This window comes from Thunnus maccoyii, chromosome 15, assembly GCF_910596095.1.
Source record: "Thunnus maccoyii chromosome 15, fThuMac1.1, whole genome shotgun sequence".
In the NCBI taxonomy this organism is placed as follows: domain Eukaryota; kingdom Metazoa; phylum Chordata; class Actinopteri; order Scombriformes; family Scombridae; genus Thunnus; species Thunnus maccoyii.
Window position 1 is genome coordinate 28,545,684 of NC_056547.1, and position 21,329 is coordinate 28,567,012.

At 39.5% G+C, this 21,329-nt stretch overlaps 1 protein-coding gene across 4 annotated transcripts in view; it reads right to left on the bottom strand.

Annotated features, from left to right (window-relative positions):
- Positions 1 to 341: 341 nt before the first annotated feature.
- phf14 (PHD finger protein 14) overlaps positions 342 to 21,329 on the bottom strand; it is a 95,310-nt gene continuing 74,322 nt past the window's right edge. For 2 of the 4 annotated variants that reach the window (XM_042434787.1, XM_042434788.1), the window contains exon 18: positions 7,838 to 8,193. In XM_042434787.1, coding sequence (XP_042290721.1) covers positions 8,086 to 8,193 — 108 coding nt within the window. In that variant the 3' untranslated portion in view covers positions 7,838 to 8,085. Of the gene's footprint in view, positions 1,455 to 7,837; positions 8,194 to 9,093; positions 9,169 to 21,329 lie in introns of those variants that run through there. The other 2 variants (XM_042434789.1, XM_042434790.1) reach the window with 2 other exon arrangements.

A 21,329-nucleotide genomic window follows, 5' to 3' on the forward strand; every position in this document is an offset into this window, starting at 1 on the left:
TTTCTCATTTAGCCCCACAATAGTGATTAAGTCACCAAGATTCCAGCACTGCCTATTTTGTGAGCAGGTGAAAATGATTTTCACTGTGACACTTGTCTGACAAGAGAATCAAGAAGGCTCTTACAAAAGGTTTACATCTGAAGTCTATCTGTTGAATATAGCCAGAGTCTATAGAGTGAAAGCTGCATGTAATGTATCTTTATATTCTGCACAAAATGTCTTAAATATGTAAAAACAAGAGCTCTCTTCAAGTTGTCAATTAAACATCTGAATCAAATGGTTGCCATCTTCAAATAACAATTATTAACTGCTGTTGTTGTGTCACCAAGAACCACACTGACTGAAGAATTCAAACATTTAATGTGCATTGAGTATCAGTGATAGAGAAGCAAACATTTTTTGCAGTTCAGATTTATTGGCACTTTAAGGGATAATTCCAGATTTACTGTGACAGTCTGATGGTCTTTTGACCTGACAGCAGTCTGTAGTCAAATCTAATGATCCAGGAGCTCTCTGATAACAGTCATATAACCTAAATGTAACCAACTCTTTTAATTACTTTTAATTGCTGGTAATATCTGCCTTATTTTAGCATCAAATTATGTGCAGCAGCTGGTGAACAATTTGTTGCTTCAATTCAAATTTTCAGTCGCTAAACTTTACAGCGAGTGATGATTTCCAGAGAGCTTAGAGAGCCAGCGTGAACAGCAGACTACTAGCAGGTCAAAGAACCATCTGGCTAAGAAAAACAAGAAGAGCCCAAAACTAATTCTACTTTACAAAGTATGTAAATACAATCTCTGAGTAGACACATTTCCTAAACATGGAAGATTTCATTACAAATCTAATGACAAAATATATCGGTATGTAGCATGTCAGGATACAGTAAATCAAAGATAAAAAACGTATTACATACGTGTACATGAGAAAATAAGTAGATATTTTAAATGGGGGAAGTAAGAAGATATGCATAAGATACTCTGTGTGGACATGCTGTCTGATGATCATTAGTGTATGAAAATAGATTGCATGGAAAGTGTCATAAATATATCAGCTGGCTGGCCATTAACAGTCAGACACATCCGATCCCATGCTTCTCTCTGCTGTAGATGTGCTGCTTCATGAAGGTATCTGTCCAGCGCTGTCCATAAAAAGTACAAACTCTACCCTTGAATCTAAAGATTTCACCATTTACATAGTGTTTTCTAAAATACCTCTGCTTGCTAAACTATCTGGAGTGAAAGCTAACTGCTGGCTGTCTAGAAACTTTGGGAGGCTAGTAGTAGAAAGTTGCGTGTGCTATATTGTCTGAACAGAAACGCTAAGACCGGAGGTGATGCCACAGAGCAGTGGTTGTGTTTGTGTCCTCTCGCTCAGATTCAGTTTGGAATCTCCTGCTCTGTCGTTTCCTCTTTCACAGAGTCATTTTCCTCCAGATGCTCCTCCTCTTCCTCCTGCAAACACATGATACATTGTACTGTCATATATGACACAAGGCGGTCTGAAACACATCTGAGCTGGCACTGTATCACTCTGAAACCAAGGAGTAGCAACTTTAAAGCTCAACATACGGCTAGGTACCATCTGTGTCAGTTATTGGGGAAGGAAAAACCCAAGTTCATGGCAGTCAAGCCTACGAAGCCTGAAAACATTATTTTCTTTAAACCTTAGTGAAACAATGAACTGGAAAATCTCCATAAAAAAATGAGAGATCTGAAGTTCTGCCCCTCTGCTAGCTAGCTTCTGTTGCACTTGCATATGGGTTTTATCAAAGAGACTTTCTTTTTATCAAAGTTTGAGTAAAGCTTTAACTTGTGCATCCTGGTTTACAGCTGGAATTAAAAACCAAAGGGGTAGCTACTTCTGTACTGAATGCTAAAATTTGAACACCGCCTCATTTTAGCCACCAAAAATGAGTTTGTTATCATTTAACAACATATCCAATGAGTTTGTCCAAGCTAGGCAGCAGCTGGAAATACCCATCGGCTTAGAATTCAGAAAGAAAACTCATTTTCCTCATGATGGTGGTGGCTGGCAAAGAGAGGAGGCAAGACTTTAGCACTCTATCTGACTCTATTATAAAAAGTCTGTACTACTTGTTTTTTATTCATGTTATATTTAGACTTTTATGTATTTAATTAATTTATTCAGTTCTACTTTAAAAAAAAAAAATCTGAATGTTTCATCAAAATCAGACTGATGGTGTTGGAACTACTTCAAGTAATTAAAGGATGAATTATGGAGATTCATTCTTGACTTTGGCATCAGTACGTCACAAAATAGTCCTCAGCTCAAGATTCACTTACTTGCAATGTCGGAGCTTTCAACTGTATCAAGTCTTTCACCAGCCAATGAAAAAGCCACATTTAAACTACAACCTTCTCCCCATATCTGAGTATGATTGACTTAGACAGCATGATGACACCTGAGCCAGCTCCATTTACTGATGAAGACTGTCAGATGTGGTTGAAAGCTCTGAAGAATCTAGTGAGTGGACCTGACCTGAGATTATTTTGTCATGAAAAATTAAAAACAGTTGTATTGTCCACCTTGATCATCTGATGACCAAACTTGCTGTGTTGTACATCCTGGATGAACCTACGCCAACAACAATAATCTACAAAACAGCTTCTAAATGTAAATGTGAGTTATAAAATCAACAAAAAGCGAGTCACACACAGAGAGCAGGCGTCATAGTGGGTGGCCTAAGAAGCCAGCTAATTTAGTAAAGCAGATAAAATGAAAGTGACAGTGGTGAGAGCTGCAGCGGTGATTAAACGACTCTGACAGATACAATTATCCCCCCTCCAGAGGTTAATAAACACATCTACACACTAGAATGTGTGATCACAGGTTAGGATCTGCAGCCTGAAACACCTCGTGAATCCTCCAGCTACCTGAGAGCACACATTAGTCAGGTTCTAATTCTCTGTCAATCAAGCACGGTTTCACTCCCGTATGGATTCTTTGTGCACTCACCCAAATATACAGATATTTAAACATTGTAAACTTTTCTCATATTCTGGTGCAATCTGGTCCCTGCCTACAAACTGCTTAAAAACTACCTTCAAAAGAGCAAATCACACTGTATGTGACTGTGGCCCCTCGAGGCCAGTCACTGGGGAAACAGTTTTTAATGCTACAACACCCGACTGTGTGCTCGCTAATTAGAAAAAAGTCTTTGAAAAGCCAAGCTTCAGAATACATCTTTAAACAATAGAATGTTGAAATGGGGAATTTCACCAGCAGACTCATTTATTAATAGACTCTTGGGCAAAAGAAGCACATAACTGTACATGTTTTTGTTATACCAAAACAAAGACTTTCACATCTTTAAAAACCACAATTCCCCAAACATTTGGTCTGAAGATTCTTTAAGTTGTAATTATATCTGGGAAATTATATTTATTTCAAGCTGTTAAGCAAGTTTAACTAGACTAAGAGTCTACAGCAATGCTAGCAGCTTTGTGAGGCCATACTTCGGACAGTGGTACCTTGGGTTAAATGCTAATGTCAGGATGCTGCAACATGCTGATGTTCAGTAGGTAATGTTTATCCACTAAGTTTAGCATGCTAACATGTTGACATTTGCTAATTAGCACTAAACACAATGTACAGCTGAGGCTGATGTGAATGTCATTAATTTTGCAGGTATTTGGTCATAAAAAAACATTTTGGCCTCATGGTGGCACTAGATGAAAAGTCAGAGGATCACCAAAGTTATAAGAATTCATCCTGAGGGGGACGTGGATGTCTGTACCAAATTTCATGGCAATCCAACCAACAGCTGTCAAGACATTTCAGTCTGGACCAAAGTGGTGGACCAACCAACATCCCTCCAAACACGCTGCTAGTGTGGCTGAAAACAAGGAACATGAACTACCAAAAACCCTAATTAATAATGTATTATAGATATTATATCATAATGTCAAAGTTAATGATGTGGGTAATAGGGTGCCACAACGATGATCATAATACTAATTAATATATAACAACAATATAATAGCCAATAGCTTGTAACAGGTCTACATTCTGCACAAAAGGTTATGAAGTCTTAAAGCCATTACACACCTGCTTTGAACCTAAATTTTGAGGTGAAAACGAAAACGGAGTCTGAGATAAAATTGCATGTCTTCACGTTCTACTTCTTTGTATCACGTTCAACATATTTTATTTATTAACAAGACTCTTTCCTGTTCCTGTCATTCATTTTTATCTGATGCCAGATGCCTTATTCATACATTTTACACTAAGATGTGGACTAGGTTGGTTGAGAACTCAGTACCTGCATCCTCTACTCCTCACGTTTCATTGGTGGAACACTCACTCTGACAACAAAATTTCCTAAGACACAACCCAACTCTTAAAGTTTTTTCTATCATACAAAGTTACACCTAGAGTACAAGAAGCAACACTGTAACTGTAACCATAATAAGTAGACAGTGCGGTCATGGTTGCTATAGGGCTGTCATGACAACTTATTGTCTGCTCTGATATCTGCAATAGAGCTACATTGTCATATTACTGGATGATTTCAGCTTATCACAGACATATTGGTATCAATTTATGTAAAGAGATGTCCTTGAGCTTGCCTTTCCTCTGTGCTGCTGCTCCTGCACTCTGAATGTGGTCGTATCACAGCGATATACACTTTCCTCTACTTGAAGCAGACTATGAGCTGCCATAAGACTCAATATGTCAAACCATGACTCCGTCTAATATGCTTACAGAAAGCACCATGAGGTTCATAACACTGCAAACTGCATTATGAAGCCTTACGATGCATTATACATATCTTATAATGTATAATGAAGGTATATACAATGCATTATAGACACACAAAGCTTAGTAGAAGGTGTCACCATGGTACACTTTTATACTTTTACACTCAAACACAAGTGAAAGTTGAGTTAGTCAGACAGAAATTCACTTAAAAAAGTGTAGAGTAGTGTTTCAACAGGGATATGACAGATTGGTTAAACAGTGAATCATCTGTAAAGCTGCAGTTGAGCAAACAGTAGATAACACTCTTTAGAAATGAACCAGACAGTCTTTACTGGCAGTGAAACAAATATCTGTAAACATCTCATTGTAAAGCCTCCAGTAAAAACACATGTATTATAATGCAGATTGAAATTGAACATGTCAAGCAGCCTGGGATGAAGATGAGCTGAACTTGTGTTTTTCCTGCATTCTACTGTCAGTAAATCAAAGTTGAGGATGTGCGGAGCCATTTGCAGCAGTTGTTAAGGCATGTGTCGAAACTGTAAATTAAGGTTAGGGTTAATGCAAAGGAAGGCCCATATATCATCTCTTTACTAACAGGAACCTTGTCGGAGCCTCTGGAGCCGTCTTGATATGCAGTCTCCCCTGGAGAAAAATATGCCACTTTTTCCTGAACTCTGGATACTTTCTAGTGCTGGTCCATAGGGCTGATATAAATCTAGCTGTGGGGTGACACCTCATGAACTCCGCCATCGTATACACTAGTGCCATCCACCAAATCTCCCTGACAAGCCTGCCAATTTTCCAATTACCTGTGGCGCCATCCGTTATCGGAGGGCCAGTCAGCTCTTAAATGGGAAACAAGAGGGGAGGAGGGGCCAGCGCATGCTAACTATCTCATAAAGCCAGAAATGTGCCTCCCATGCCTCCTCCTCCACTGATTTAGTGTCTGTCCCTGGGGAGAGGGGTGACACCAGTCCCCCTGGCCTCTCGGGGCCTTCACAGGATTTCTTCTGTGCTCTTTATCCTCCCCACTCCAACCCCTCAGCCACCTATCACTCCTCTCTGTGCCTCAGGGAAGGCAGACGGGTGGCTGGTATTATCCTGCTGTCTGTCTGCCTGCAGAGCCTCCTCCTCCAGTCTGGGTAGGAGGGCAGCAGCAGGGAGAGACACGGGCCAATCTTCATCTGTTTTCATGTTTCTGTGAATTTCAGTGAAATGCCATGCTGGAAGTGATACTAGATCTGAAGATTGCCTTCTGGTAGGGCGTACTCCTCATTTATCCGCCCTTATAGTCAGGCTTATGGAGTGAGTCTACAGAAATTGCCTGTGCAGTGTGCAATTTAAAGTGTCAGAGAGATGGAGAAAATGAGCTGTTAGTCATATTTGAAATGCACATATCACCTGGGGAATGCCTGACGAGTGGGGGGTAATTCCACACATGAGACGGTGTGGAGCAGTTAGTCACATTATAATTCAGTAACCTCGGTCCTTCATGTTTGATAGCATTACTGCATTTAGATGATCTCAACCTTTTGGTGAACAGGAGCATGAATATGATTATTCAAAGCTTTTTTTTGCCACTTGGGGGCAGCAGAACAAGCTGTAAACACAACACTGACGTATTATCACCTTATGAAGTTGATATGGCAAATGTGTTAGCAAACAGATGCTAATTTACATATTGAGCAGACACAGTATAACATTAGCATTTGGAATCATCTTTCCACCCTAAAAATCTAAGTCCAATATATCTGGCTCTTTAGCTGCTAATTGCTAACTTGGTGTGTCTGCTGTTTGGTGCTGGACAGGTGATGTACAGTGGCTTTAAGGAACTTTCTTGCTAAAAAAAACAAAGCAACTGCCTGCTGCTGCTTAAAATGTGACGTGGTGAGAGCAGTGAGACTGAATCAAAACAGTTAAGTTGTGAGGCGTAAAACCAAAAGACTGTGAGGGGAAGTACAGACTTGATTGTTCTCTGTGTCCTCATCACTACGAGGGACACTTCAAATTACACACAGCCATTTGATCTATTGTTAATATGTAAAATGTTTATTAGTGGAGCTTTAAACATTAAAGGGGACATAACATCTGTACACATCTGTACATTTCCAGGTCTATATTTATATTCCACGGCTCTACTGGAATATCTTTGCATGATTTACAGTTCAAAAACTAATCTTATACTGACCCTTTATGCAGGCCCCCCGGTTCAGCCTCTGTAACGGGCCGTTTTTAGCTTTCTTACTCGAAATGTCAACTTCTCAAATACATCTGTACATGTCGGAGCTGGAATCCAAAATATGAGAGCGGACAACGCAAACAACACAGGGAAAAACCTTAGCAATAACTTTAGCGACCAAGGCTACGGAACAGACGGCTGTTTATGGACCTGTGTGACAAGCTAACGTCAGCTCCTCGGCAAGGTAGAAAAAAACCCATTACAAACAAAACATTCAGAGCAGGTGTGACTTGCAGGGAGCATATATATTATTAAAAGAAAACCAGGAAAAGCATGATATGTCCACTTTATGTCTGCATTTAAAGTTACTAATAGTGTAAGCACTGTTTGTAGTTATTAGTGTTTGGCATTCACAGCTATCTGGCTATGAAGTAATTATGACATTACTGTCTCCTTTCTCCTTTTTTCAAGACACATGTCAGTATAAACCTGCTGATGCTGCCCGAAGAAGCTTGAAACATGTTTCAACCAGAGAATCTACCCGAGCTTTTCTGCCTTCTGTAAAAAACTATTGATTCTACTTAAGGAGGGAGGAGAGGTGAACATGACACATGATTTTTCTGAATTTCTCACATTGTCACAATATTGCCAACTGATAAAGAAAGATAATGTTGAGAGAGGGTATGGTGAAGGATGATAAGCAACTAGTTGTAGAATGTTTTTTTAGTTTATAGATTACTCACATGACAGATTCTATAATATTATGTAATCTTCCTATAAGCAACCAAAGTATTTATCAGTCCTACACTGGTAAACTGCATCATGTCCATCATCATATCTTCAATTTTGCTTTTTAAATTAGGGCTGCAACTAACGATTATTTCATTATCGATGAAATGTAAGAAAACCATGATGATGAAGTGCTTGAATGTCTTGTTTTGTCTGAGCAACAGTCCAAAAAAAGGAAAACTGCAAATTCTCACATTGGAGAAGCTGCAGGAGACTGATTGATAAATGACTAATCAAATGACTGATGTATTGATGGACTCCAGCTACTGCTGTTCCAGGGAGAGAGCACAGAGAGTACGTGAAGCAGTGATGTTCTGCCTCCTCCTGCTCACTTGCTGTGGACTAAAGAGGCTGAGGTATGGAGCTGTGCTTTGCATCAGTGGCCCCTGCTAGAGATGTTTGCTTTGTGGAGAGCAGAGAGGCAGACGCTTTGCCCTCCGACGGGCCTGCAGGAGCTGATGGGCTCTGGCATTGTGGGATATCTCCATCAATTCCCTCTGGGGGAGATGAGGGAGAGGAGAGGAGAGGACAGAGGAGTGCAAGTTTGTTTTTCACACTCACTTTCTATAGGCTGGCAGGCCCTCTGGCGCTAACATATACATATATGATAATGAAATGTCACATTTTTCATTCCAGTTGAGGTTTTAAAGGGCAGAAGCAGAGCGTTGTTTATGTCATGTGACGCAGAGAGAAGAGCTCAGACTGAGCCCTAGGTGGCAACAAAGACCAGTCCAGCTGTAATGATGCTCCCCCCCCCCCCCCCAACACACACACACACACACACACACACAAAGAAAGAGATCTGCTAACCACACACTCTATGCAATCAACCTCATAAACTTGGGATTAAATTTACACTGTAAAATAATCTTAATGTACAACACGGCACACTTTAAGAAGCTTTGGCTTCCTTAATCAAGCCTATACAGTCCTCAAAAGAATTAGCAGTTAATTAGTGTGACTGATTTCCTTATCATGTTTTCTGCTTTCACTGTATTTATTTATGAGTGTGTCTGACACTGCACCATGTGTGTATGCAGAAGAGGCTCGGCTTTATTGTGTCCTCTCACCTTTGATGGATTCACTCTCCTCACAGCTGGATATATGTTCAGCACGCTTAAGTCCATTTTTGTGCAAAGCTACAAACATTACGGGTAAGTAGAACCATCAGATGTGAAGGTATATTAACAGAAGGGTTAATAGTTTAAAATAATCAAATCAGATGGGAATTTAAACTCAGTCATGTTGAACTATTTGAATGAAATCCTTTTTTTTTTTTTTTTTAGAAAAAAATCAGTTTAATGACTTCTAGATCAATTTAAATGCTCATGAAAAATTAAGATTGGTTTAAATGAAAAAATATAACCTCACAACTAACACCGGTAAAACCCACTTACTCGCTTCCTCAAGGCTTTCATTCACATCTTATGGTCTTCTTCGGTGTGCTCAGTTGTCATGGAGACAGACACGGGCTGATACAGAAATATGAAATTTCAAAATAGCACAAGGCACAAATTGAGCAATTAAAAAAAAACATGGAATAATAACAGATAAATTCTAAAAACATAAATTAAGCAAAATTTTATTTTTTATTTCATTATAGCTATTTTGTAATTAAAAATGTCATCTTTTATGTGTGTCTGTATTTATCCATAGTTGAATTTTTACCAACTACATTTTAAATGAATAACATGCATATTTAATGAGATATTCCTGAAAAACAGGATTTTAAAAAGATACTTTTGGAACTCTTTGCTACTTAGATTGAAGAGTAAATAATTCTTTAGATTGATGCTATGACTTATGACTAATTGATAACTGTTGTACTTTTGACCTATTGTTTAAAACATAATCCTGCAGACATTCTCCGTATTTCTTAGTGCTGCAACTCTTATTTTCATTATTTTCTTAATTAATCGATTAGTCATTTAGCCCATAAAATGTCAGAAAATAGTGAAACATGTTGATCATTGTTTCCCAGAACCCAAGTTAACGTCCTCAAATATCTTGTTTTGTCCCAACTAACAGTCCACAACCCAAAGATACTCAGTTTAATGATACATTTGACACATTTGACAAGCTGGAATCAGAAAAAAATTAATTGATTATCAAAATAGTTGGCGATTCATTTAATAACTAATTGAATAATCAGTACAAACTGGATTTATATTTCAAAATGCTTAGTATTACACACTGATCAACTGTGAATAAGCTTGTTATGATGACGTACAGTTTGTAGTATTAATGTGATGCATTAAAGCCTAAAGCTGAAAGCTCCCATTCACTTCCATTACATCCATACTCAGCCAGAACATTAAGATCAATTAGTTTTCAAAATATTATGAAGGCAAATTTATGCCAATCAGCATCAGAGCTCATAGCAAGCAGGAAATACTCTAGTTTATTTCATAATGTCTTATTTCTTTATTTATCTAACGTTGGTCATGTTTGTGTTCCATACTTTCACCTATAATGCAACAGCAGCAAACAGTGAAGCCTGCAGATAGACTATATACTGTACATTATTATTAACAACTGTTTTTATGTGTCAATATATTTACATTGTCAATTTACAGTATGTGTTAATGAGGCCATAAGTATCCCTGTTGGATTTTCATTATGTCATTAACCTTGGCCATGGTGTGTTTTGGTCTCTATGTATATTTTTGGTATTTTTCCTATTTCATTTCATTGTCATTATGAAGTCATTGTAAGTGACTCTAATGTTGTATACTGTTGAACTGTAAATTGTTGTACTGTTTGTGGCCCAGCACTTGAAAAGAATTGTGGCTGTGCAAATCCTCTCCTTTTCCCTCTAAACCCCCCCAAAGACATTAATAAAATTTACGAAAAACAACAGCACATTTAGTAGATGGAGTGTGTGTGTGTGTGTGTGTGTGTGTGTGTGTGTGTGCGCACTGGCATCTTGTTGCCATTCAAGAGATGACACAATTGCAGTGGGTCATAAACAGTGGCTTCATTAGCCTGTTCAGGCAGTGCGTTACGCGCTACATTTAACCACCTCTGCCCCCCAGCGCTTCTCCTGCTCTTCTGCTCCTCAGCACCCACAAACCAGTCATCACGGAGCACAATTAAATTTCATGACTGCGCATATTTGCAATTCCCATTTCATTTATTACAAAGGGCATTCTTTAATGTCCAATTTTTTTTCTCTCCAAGAAACGTATTTCCATTTTAGTGAGGCATGACTGATACCGAGGTGAACTTACCAGGCGACGCCTAATTTAATCAGAGGTAAAATGAACAAGCAGGTTTTTCTTTTTATTGCCTCGTCAGATAACCACAGATGCTTCCAAGAAGAGGATATACAGTGGGGAAGAGGAAAGCTACTTTCTCTTTGTTTCCAATTTGAAGCGTTTAGAATAAAGCAGTGAATGATAAATAGGTCTGAGTGCTCAGGCACTGTGGGAAAACTGGTTGTGTGTCTCTGCTTTTTCCTGAGCTGAGGACACAAAACATGTCAAAGAGCTTGTATGATAAAACAAAGAGGAGAGGAGAGTTCTGGCTAAGTGGTGAATGTGTCTTACATGATATAATGAGTTCTACACAGAGCATTTGATGCAGGTTCCCTGAAAACAAACTCTACACAAAAACACAAGGTCTGGCTTCTGCACGGTAAACTCCTGGTATAATTATATATACTCAACATCCCTGTAGGGGCAAAACACTCTTGTGTTTCCTCTTCATAGAGCCCAAGGCACATCACCACGCTTTTACTACACCTGTTACAGTCATTAATGATTCAAATACATCATGAAATGTTAAATTCGTTCATGAATTTGAGAAACATCAGTTCAGTCAGTTATACAAAGACCGTCTACAGAAAGCTCACTCCTGCTTTTGTTTACCCTCTCACCCCCTCTTCTTAAAGTCATAACTCATAACTCACATACACATACTGACTCAGCATGACTTACACTCTACAGGGACATCGATATCTCCAATGTCCACCATGGATAAACCTTCATAAATAGGCTAAGGAATCATAGAAAAAGGTTGCTCCTTATAACTTCAGATCTTGCCTGATAATCATCACATTTGATAGTTTTCTTCAGTATTGAAGTAATCCAATGATAATTGTTTTAAACAGTGTAAACAGGAACTGCTAATAGTAAATTGGGCATGCCTTTTTATCTTGCAACCCACCAAAATGCAAACAAATATAGGCTAAAAAGAGGGCAGAGTGAGTGTCAGGCCTCAGTGCTGGAGGTTCCTGTAATGAGCCAGTACATGAAGAGAAGGTCTGCAGCAGACAGCAGTGAGATAAATGTACAGTAGCAATAAGTAGCAGAGGAATGGAGACTTCAGCATGCTGTAGTCTATGAAGCCTTTCTGTTATGAACAAGAGGCTCTCTGCTGATCCCCATTAGTGTGATTTATAGCATCGATGAGATACAGTCCTGCACACCAGCATTTTGTTAAATGTATGTGTCTGTACAGTAAGTGTGTGGCACAACACATGCTTGTATGAGCAATCCAGCACCTAGCCCAGATTTATCATGATGCAATTTGCTCATGCAACACAATGAGAGGCTTAATCTCAGAAAAATCTAATGACTTGTAATTTGACACATAAAGCCAATTATGTTGAACATTTGCAAATACGTTTTGTAACATGCACTTGATAGCACAATGCTAGCAGGTACATGCTGCAAGGTTTTCTACTTGGAAATTTCTGCTTGTGCATATGTGATTAGTCAGTGCAATAAAGCGTTGAATGATGTTCAACTGATGAATGATGATGGACTGAACATTTTGCTGACAACCTCTGAAGCATCAACCCTGCTGTTAGCGTTGGGTTCCAACAGCCAGTTCCAATACCCAGATATGCTAATCTTCAATCCTCCCAGATCTCTTATTGAACGCTTTATCTTTACTTACTCTTTTTTATTAGCAAAGAGTGATGTACAAAACACTCGGGTAAATTAGCTGGTGTTCACGGTCGCTTTTGCAGATTTAATTGCCAAACATCATATCAACTGCTGATAATTAGGGCCCAAGCATGAAAGCGCCAGGGCTCAACGGTTGTTGTTGTTGTTATTATTATTATTATTATTATTATTATAGTACACCATTGCATTTTGAGGGGCTTGGGATGCTTGAAAACTAATGAAAATTGGTACATACGTCAGAACTGGCGAAAATTGCAAATTTCTGTAGTGATTGGGCTTGGGCGTGGCCCGCGGGTTCCATAGTGCCCCCAAACGCAGGGGCCATGTTGGGAAAGTTGCTTGGATGTTCATGAAACTGTATTATGTTCATTATTATTAACTAAATTCTTTTATATCTCTCTATGTAAAGCAAGGCATCTCTGTCTGTCTGTATGTATGTATGTCCTTTGCATATCTCGAGAACCTGCACAATTCATGGGATTTGGGATGTCTGGGTGCCAGTCTCTCTGCAACCAACATTTACCCATGATTATTTCTGCAGAGGATCACAGAGATGTTCACCTGCATCTTTGGAGCGCTATTATTCCAGCCTTAGTTGTTGGTTTTGGTAAGCTCTCATCAAAACAACTTTTCTGAACCAATGGAATAATCATGCAATACTTCAGTTGGAGTTCAAACATGAAAATCTAAGTGAGATCATTGTGTTTAATTGTGCTTTAAAGGACCAGTGTGTAAGATTTGATGACATCTGGCAGTAAGGTTGCAGTTTGCAACCAACTGAATACTGCCCCCATCCCCCCTCCCCCCCAAAGCGTGTAGGAGAATCTACAGTGGCCATGAGACTTGCAAAAAATGGGAAAGGCCCTCTCTAGAGCCAGTGTTTGGTTTGTCTGGTCGGGGCTACTGTAGAAACATGGCGGTGCAACTTGGTGCCCCCCGTGGAAGGGGACCCACTCTCTTTGTAGATATAAAGTGCTCATTCTAAGTTAACGAAAACACAAGGATTCTAATTTTCATGGGATTATACACCGATTAAAACATACTTATGAATATTATATTCCATTTCTGCCAAGTCTGTTCCGCTAAATGTCACTAAATCTTACACACTAGTCCTTCTAGTTCTACTTCTAATTAATCTGCTGAGTATTCAATAAGTCAATAAAATGTCAAGAAAATGGTGGAAAATGCCAGTAATTTTTCTTATAATGATTGGCATTATAGTCATTTTGTCCAACCAGCAGTCCAAGGACCAAACACATTTTGTTTACTCTCTAGAACTTGGAACCAGCGAATGTGTTGTATTTTTGCTTGAAGACTGGTAATGGTAATAGTAAACAATTAACCAATTATTACAGATTATTTTTCTGTTAATTAACTAATTGATCAATTGACCAACAATTCAAGCTCTACTCTATTTTATATGCACAAGTTATGGCCAATAATATATCTATAGTGCCCCTGTATTCAACTGTGAAGTGTTTACCAAAAGAAATGTAAAACTAAAGTTTATTATGTATATTTATTGAGTTGAAGTGTTGTGTCTCTATATAGAACGCCATTAAATTATAGCCTGCTTTCTGCCCATGCAGCAGGAGCCAGGGATTTGTAGGAATGTTATCTTAACAAAGGCTGGTAGCGCTGCTGCTCAGTGTCTGCTACACTGTTTATAGCCATAAAATACTGAGGGGGTCCGAAAAGTGGCCTCATGTATGCTCTCCGCTAAGAGGGTTATTAGAATGGAGCCAGGTCCAGAGAAATGGACTGCCAGGGCCAATGGGGACCCCGACAGCAATCACAGTAGCCTGTTTACTCCACAAATTGGCCCCTGAGAGGAGCATGGGCGTCTGTAGCGCCTAGTTAAAGTGATTGAGGTGACTCCTAGCCATTGATTTTCCCTTCGTCTTCGGCGTCCCGCCTGGCCACCCTTGACCATGTCCTGTGCTCCCTGCAGGCTAGTTTAGCTGCCCCTGCCTGCCTTTAAATCACATTAAACTACGGTTAAACTTTGGCCATGCTAAAAGACAACCATCATTGATGTGGTTATCATGCTTTAAGCACCTCATGCACTTGAGTAAAAGCCTTGACTGTTCGGCCTATTGATCACACAGTCCTTACGGCATTAAGATTAAACTTGAATACAGATAAGAGAATGTAGAGAGCAACAAATTCCACTCACACACAGGGATTTATCTTCATTCCATAAATGCACCAATGATACTGATTAAACCAATCAGATTGCTAATGAAAAATGCCTCATTGAGAAAATAAAAACAGGCTAAAGGTTAGATTTTTCCACTAAGATAGACACCCACTGGCTGAGGAGTTGGTAAAAAATGTGTTCCCTCTGCCTCACTCTAAATACCAGAACATCTGATGAGTAATGATGCCTATTTTTCTTTCAATTTGCTCTATATAGTAAAGTCAGCCAAGTGTGACACTTCATTAAGTTAATTAGGCTAACTTAATTACAGTCTTTCACAGGTCAACCGATGAAGCTTCTGATTGATGGCACAGCTTGTAAAGGTAATCTTCCTCTGAATTGGGAATGACATCAAAACGTACATTAGCTGCTACAAACCATAAAAAATTACAAACACATTTGACTCATAAACACTCCACAGTCAGAAAAGGCAAACACATAACTGTCATATATACATAAACAGAGCTGAATACTCTGAGATCATAGCAGAACTTCAAATACAAAGTGTTTGCTGAGTAGGAGTAGGCCTATGGCTGTGGAAGAAGTGAAGAAAATGAAACTTTTACGGACAGTAATTTCAACAGTTGCAATCCTTTTGATGACAACAAGTCTAAGTGCAGCTAAAGTAGTGCATCCCACACAAGTTCACAGTTGAGTACTTTAAACACTGCCTGAGCAACTTTAAGAGCTTTTGGCATTTCAAACCTTTTATCCAAATCTTCTGGTGTGATTCACCATGGAGCCCAGCATGCCAGGCAGCGCTGCAAGGGTGTAAATAAAGCCTTAAACAGGCACCCTTTGGCACAGTAACAGGCTTGAATTAAAGGCCATCCATATATTACGGAAAGACAGTCACTTTATTACTGAAATCAATTCGGTGAGGGCCTGGGGCGACAGCGGGAGGGATGTGGCCTTGGTCAGAGTGAGGTTTATCTAAGCCAAGCAGGCCGAGAGAAACACAGCGTCTATAATGAACTCAAGCCTGTCTAATAAAGCCTTTTATTGCCCCTTTGCACAACAGGAACATGTGTGCAATGGCACAAATGCTCAGCTCCTGCATTTTTCTGCAACACTGTAAACCAGCAGCTTCTCTGTAATTACTACTGCTCTAGAAATACCTCAACAATACAAGCAAATCACAGAAACAAATCATCATCAAAATGATATTTTGTTATTAATCAAGGCCTCACAGACAGAATCCAATTTACTGTGACCTTTAGCAGGGGACAATAAAAGAAACACCAGCAGAAACAAAAAAGACCTCTGTCTCAGGGTTTTCTTTGGCAGGAATTACAGTAGGTACAATTACTTTGTTGTATATTTGTATTGGATTTGGTCACACAACCAAAATATACCAAAGGAACACAAATGAGATTCATAAAGTTTTGTTGACCTCTCATAACTCCACGTTTGACCAACAACTCTGATTCTGATTTTGATTTGTTTAACCACTTAACCAACTCTCGTGTTGAACTCAGTAGTGGCTGTTTCCCCAGTTGGAGGAACAATTGAAAAATCAGAGCTTTGTATGAGGGATTACAGAGTGTGGACATCATCTTCTGACATAGCTAGCTACGTCCATGAAAAATAGTGGCCTCAAAAATGGCAATAAGTGTGAATGAGATGGTGCAGCTGGACACTGTGGGCATGTTGTTGTGAGTCGACTTACAGAAATAACAACTGGTAAATCAGCATGTATCTTCAGTCGTTTCACAAAATCTTGAGGTAAGTGTTCCTGGCAACCACTACTGCAGCTTCCATGTTCAAACACGAACACAATGAATGGCTGCATGAATGAAGCGGAATGATTCCATCTGGTTATCAGGCCTTAATGGCAGAGTGATTTCTTAGAATTGTCATAAAAAAAAATGGGATGGAACGCCTAACTTCTTTTGGAAAAAAAGTTTTAATTTTGCATGAGAAGTTGGGGCTTATTAACTTATAAAGCCTGTTTTGTTGGGGCCAGCATCTAGTGTAGGGCTGCACCTAATGCTTATTTTCATTATCCATTAATCTGCTGAGTTTTTTTCTCACTTTATCAATGAACTGTTCTGGTCTATAAAATGTCAAATAGTAGTGAAATATGCCCTTCACAATATCCTACAGCCTAAGGTGATGTCATCAAGCTTATTTTGTCTGCCCACCTGTCCAAAACTTATTATGTTATAAGAGAAGCAACAACCTTTACAACTGAGAAGTCGATTATATTACTTTAAGTCGATTATCAAAATAGCTGTTGATCAACTAATCGTTCCAACTCTAATCTAGTGATCATTAGATCATTGGACAAAGTGGTATGTAAAGTGTTATGTAAATGGCCACATGATGCTAAAAACTGATCAGTTCATACTTGGCATTATTTGTCATTATTTGACAAATAACCACTACTTCCGTCTCTTTTCATGTGTGCAACTATTATGAGGACATAACTGCCTGAAAGTGCCTGAAAGTGTGTGCCGTTATCCCCATTTGCACACAATATCATGCCTCATCCCTCTAAATGGCAGCAAATCCAAATAGCAAAGTATAACATCCATGTTATACTTATTTCAAGCAATCCTGTGGATTCTTAAGTGCGATGCACAAACAGGATTTTTGAACAAGAGATTAAACCAAATTGTGGTCAGCATCACATACTGTAAGATTTTCCACACCAATTCCTGTGTACCTCTTCCTTCAGATGTCATACATCTTCCTCTTAGATAAGAGCAGTGGCTGCAGGGAGCTCTGACAAATCACTTCCTGTACCATTCTTTGTAGCAGACTGTCAGGCGGAGGGGTTGACCCCCTGCTATCTCTGCCAGCAGCTGGATCTCAGTTGCAACGATCAGGTAATATTCTGCACTTAATGCTGGCATTTAAGAAACATTCTCCCCCCACAGGCAAAAGTGGTGCATGGCTTGGCATTTAAAAGCAGATAATAAAACTTTCCTTAAATACAGCTCTCATCTCAGAGTGCTTTTTAGATGCCCTTAGTGGAGTCAATTATCTCCCCACACTTGCTATTACTGAGACACTCTGAGCACCTTGCGCCTTAAAAGGTCTGTACACCATGCTTTCTCAAAAATGTCACATTCTTAACTGCCTCTCAAAATGTAGACCCTGCAATATTAGAAATGGCGTACACGTGTTGGCTTCTTTCATCCATTTGTTGCTTAAACATGCCTCTTCAATGTGCCAGATGAACTCCAATCGAATAGTATAAGTCTTTCAGAATCGGAAACCATTCTCCCAAAGCTAGGCTTTCTAAAGTAGAAAATAAACACAGCGCTATAACCAACTCTTTGAACAGGCTTACAGTTATTGACACAAGTGATCTTTGCTTGCTAAAGAAAAAGAGAAAAAAAAAATCCTTTACACTAATTTGTCACGTCAACACAGCAAACGTTATTCTCCTGTCACCAGTGAAATGTCACCCCACTCTGGGGGCACAGAGAGCCGAAGCCTGAAGGTGCTGCGATTTGATGTAAACAAGTGGGAGGGAGGAGGAGGAGGATGGGAGCAACTTCATAGGGACAAGATACTCCAGAGGGAATGAGATACCAATGTCTAAGAGGTTGCAGAACGAGGGAGATGACACAGAGTTGAGGGGGAGAAAGCCACAGAGACTTGATACTTACTATTCGTCTTTACTGTTAAAGGTCTACAGAATAAAAGTATAATATGTGAACTAAGTCTATACTTGGGAATCAATGATTAAAGGAGGAAATACAGCGTAGAACAGGTTTCATCTGGCATGGGGATTTGAAGTGTGCAGTTAATATTCACAGATATTACTCAAATTCATATTCTTCATATTTTTTATATCGGAGATAGACCAAACTGTGAGAGCTAGGTAGGTTGTCCTTGCCAGAAAAATAACAGTATTGGTTGGTTCTTAAAACACTTAAACAGCGTATGTTTATATACTCCTTGTTATGCAATGTCTTGTATTTGCAAGAATAATGAAGAAGGGAGACGTTATAGAGACACAAAACCTCTTACAAAGGAGGTTAGGATGGGTAGTCAGGTCAACTTATTATTTCATTATAATAATTATTATGAATTGATTAACTAATTAATTATTTTATTATTTTATTTGTGAAACGACAGAAGCAACTGTACCCAAAAACTACAGTTAAATCATTCCACAACCAGAAACCGTGGATTACCAGAACCATCTGGGATGCCATAAACACACACGTCTGGAAACATGGACATAAAAGCAGCGGCCTACAATGTAAGAGCAGTAAAGGAGGCAAAAAGGAGGGCAATCCCAGAAGCATGTGGCAAGGTCTAAGAACTATGACAGATTACAAGTCATACAGCTCAAAGACCTGGGATTTAACACCTCGCTGTGCATCCTTGACTTCCTGATGGGCAGACCCCAGGTGGTGAGAGTAGGTAGACACACCTCTTCTTCCCTCATCCTTAATGCCAGATCACCTCAGGGCTGTGTTTTGAGCCCCCTGCTGTACTCCCTGTACACACATGACTGTGTAGCCACTTTTGACTCCAACATCATCATCCAGTTTGCTGACGACACAGCTGTGGTGGGCCTGATCACAGATAACAATGAAAAGGCCTACCTGAAGGAGGTAGAGGAGCGGACCCACTGGTGGCAGAACAAAAACCTACTCCCGAACATCAGGAAGACTAAGGACCTGATAGTGGACTTTGGGAAGGAACTACGCCCCCCTTAATACCAACAGGTTTTTGGTAGAGAGGGTGTACAACTTCAAGTACCTTGGTGTCCACATCACCGAGGGCCTGACCTTGATGCTGCATACTGACTCAGTGGTGAGAAAGGCAAGAATGTTTCACCTCAGATGCATGAGGAAATTCCAGGTATCTCCTCAAATACTGAGGAATTTCTACTCCTGCACCATCAAGAGTATCCCGACAGGGACCATCACTGCCTGATATGGACACACCACTGAACAGGACTGCAAGGCCTTGCAAAGAGGTCTTATTAGAGGGTGTGAATTTAGTGATTGAGACCATAATGACTTGCTCAAAAAAAATGATTGACTTAGTATTTCAAGATAGAAAGACTTTTGAGGCTTTTTGAATGGGAGTCAGATGGAGCTAGCATCTAGTGGCTGCCTGTGGCATTGCAGTTTGAGGTACTTCTGCAGTGGCTTCAGCCACAAGCCGTGGTAGTTGCTGCTTGGGATAAATTCTTTGATTTTTCTGTCTTTCCTTAGAGCAAAAATTATAGTTTTAGCCTCAATACTGGTAAGACTCTAAACATAGAGAAGTTGCCAGTTTGTTGCTTTTCCAACAATTGTCTATTGTTTCTTTGAGCCATGAGTGTAGATGTGACATTAATAGTACTATTGTATATATGACAAAATTCTCAAATGTCCGACAGGTTTTATGTTATCAGGTATTAATATTCTGTTTAAAATGCAAAGTATTAGGATGTTCTGGCTAGGTCTGATTAAACAAGACTGGACCTGCAGGTCCTTTAGGAGCCTTACTGTCTCTTCATTTACAAACCTCCTCCTTCAACTACTGCTGTTAGAAGCTATTTTTCTGCTGCTATTCTAGTAGCCTTCTCTCTACAACTTCTGTCAACAACAGTACAGCCCTCCATATTAACACCAGGTAACCAATTTAAGCCTTTATTCTTTCATTTTGAGATTTTAACCTTATAAGACAACATTGTATTTAAATGGAAATTAGTTTTTTTTCTGCTGTCTTTTGTGAGTATTGATTTATTAAAGCCACAGTGTGAAGAATTTGTACATGAATTTGTATGCATTATTCTGATTTTTTTTGTAGAAATATGAGATACTCACATTGAAAACTGGTGCAGTCTATGTTTTGCTTTAGAGGTTGGATATACTTGAGAGAGGTAGGGGTGTGTGGTAGAGCCCTGCGCAGGACTGTTTCCTTAATCCCGCTCCCCCTGGATTTTCTGACCATTACCGCCCGCTCCCGCAATCTGTGCACAATAGAGTTGCATTGATTTTGTGTCTTCTCCCGTCCCGCAGGGAAAACACATTATTTTACGGTGTAGTATTAATGAAGAGACGCATACCTATATTTTGCTATGGTAATAACATAGCAAAATTACATCCTAGTGCATAATTATATTCATACCAGTGCAGTAATTACACTTATTCTAGTGAAATAAGTAGGCTATGCCTGTTCTAAGGCAAAACTGTATTTATTTATGTTAGCCTACATATTATTTTAGAACATGTGTTGCTGGCTGTGGTTGTTTGTTTTGCTGAGGTTGTTTTATTTGGTTTAGTTTCCCTGTGTCTTTTAACACACTGATTAGGAGTGGCGCACCTAATGATGATGGCATGCTACTCCTCTGTTACCTAAAAGAGCGCAAAAACAGTAATAACCTGTAGTATCGCATAATGTAATACGCACGCATTGTTTGGTGTTTCTTTTCCTTGCTCGTACAGGTGAAGTCAGCAGGTTGCAGCAGCCAGTGGTGTACACTCATGAGTGTGTGTGTATGTGTGTGAGGAGGAGCAGCAGGTAGCGGTATCAGGGAGTACCAGGAGGAGCGCTGACTGAG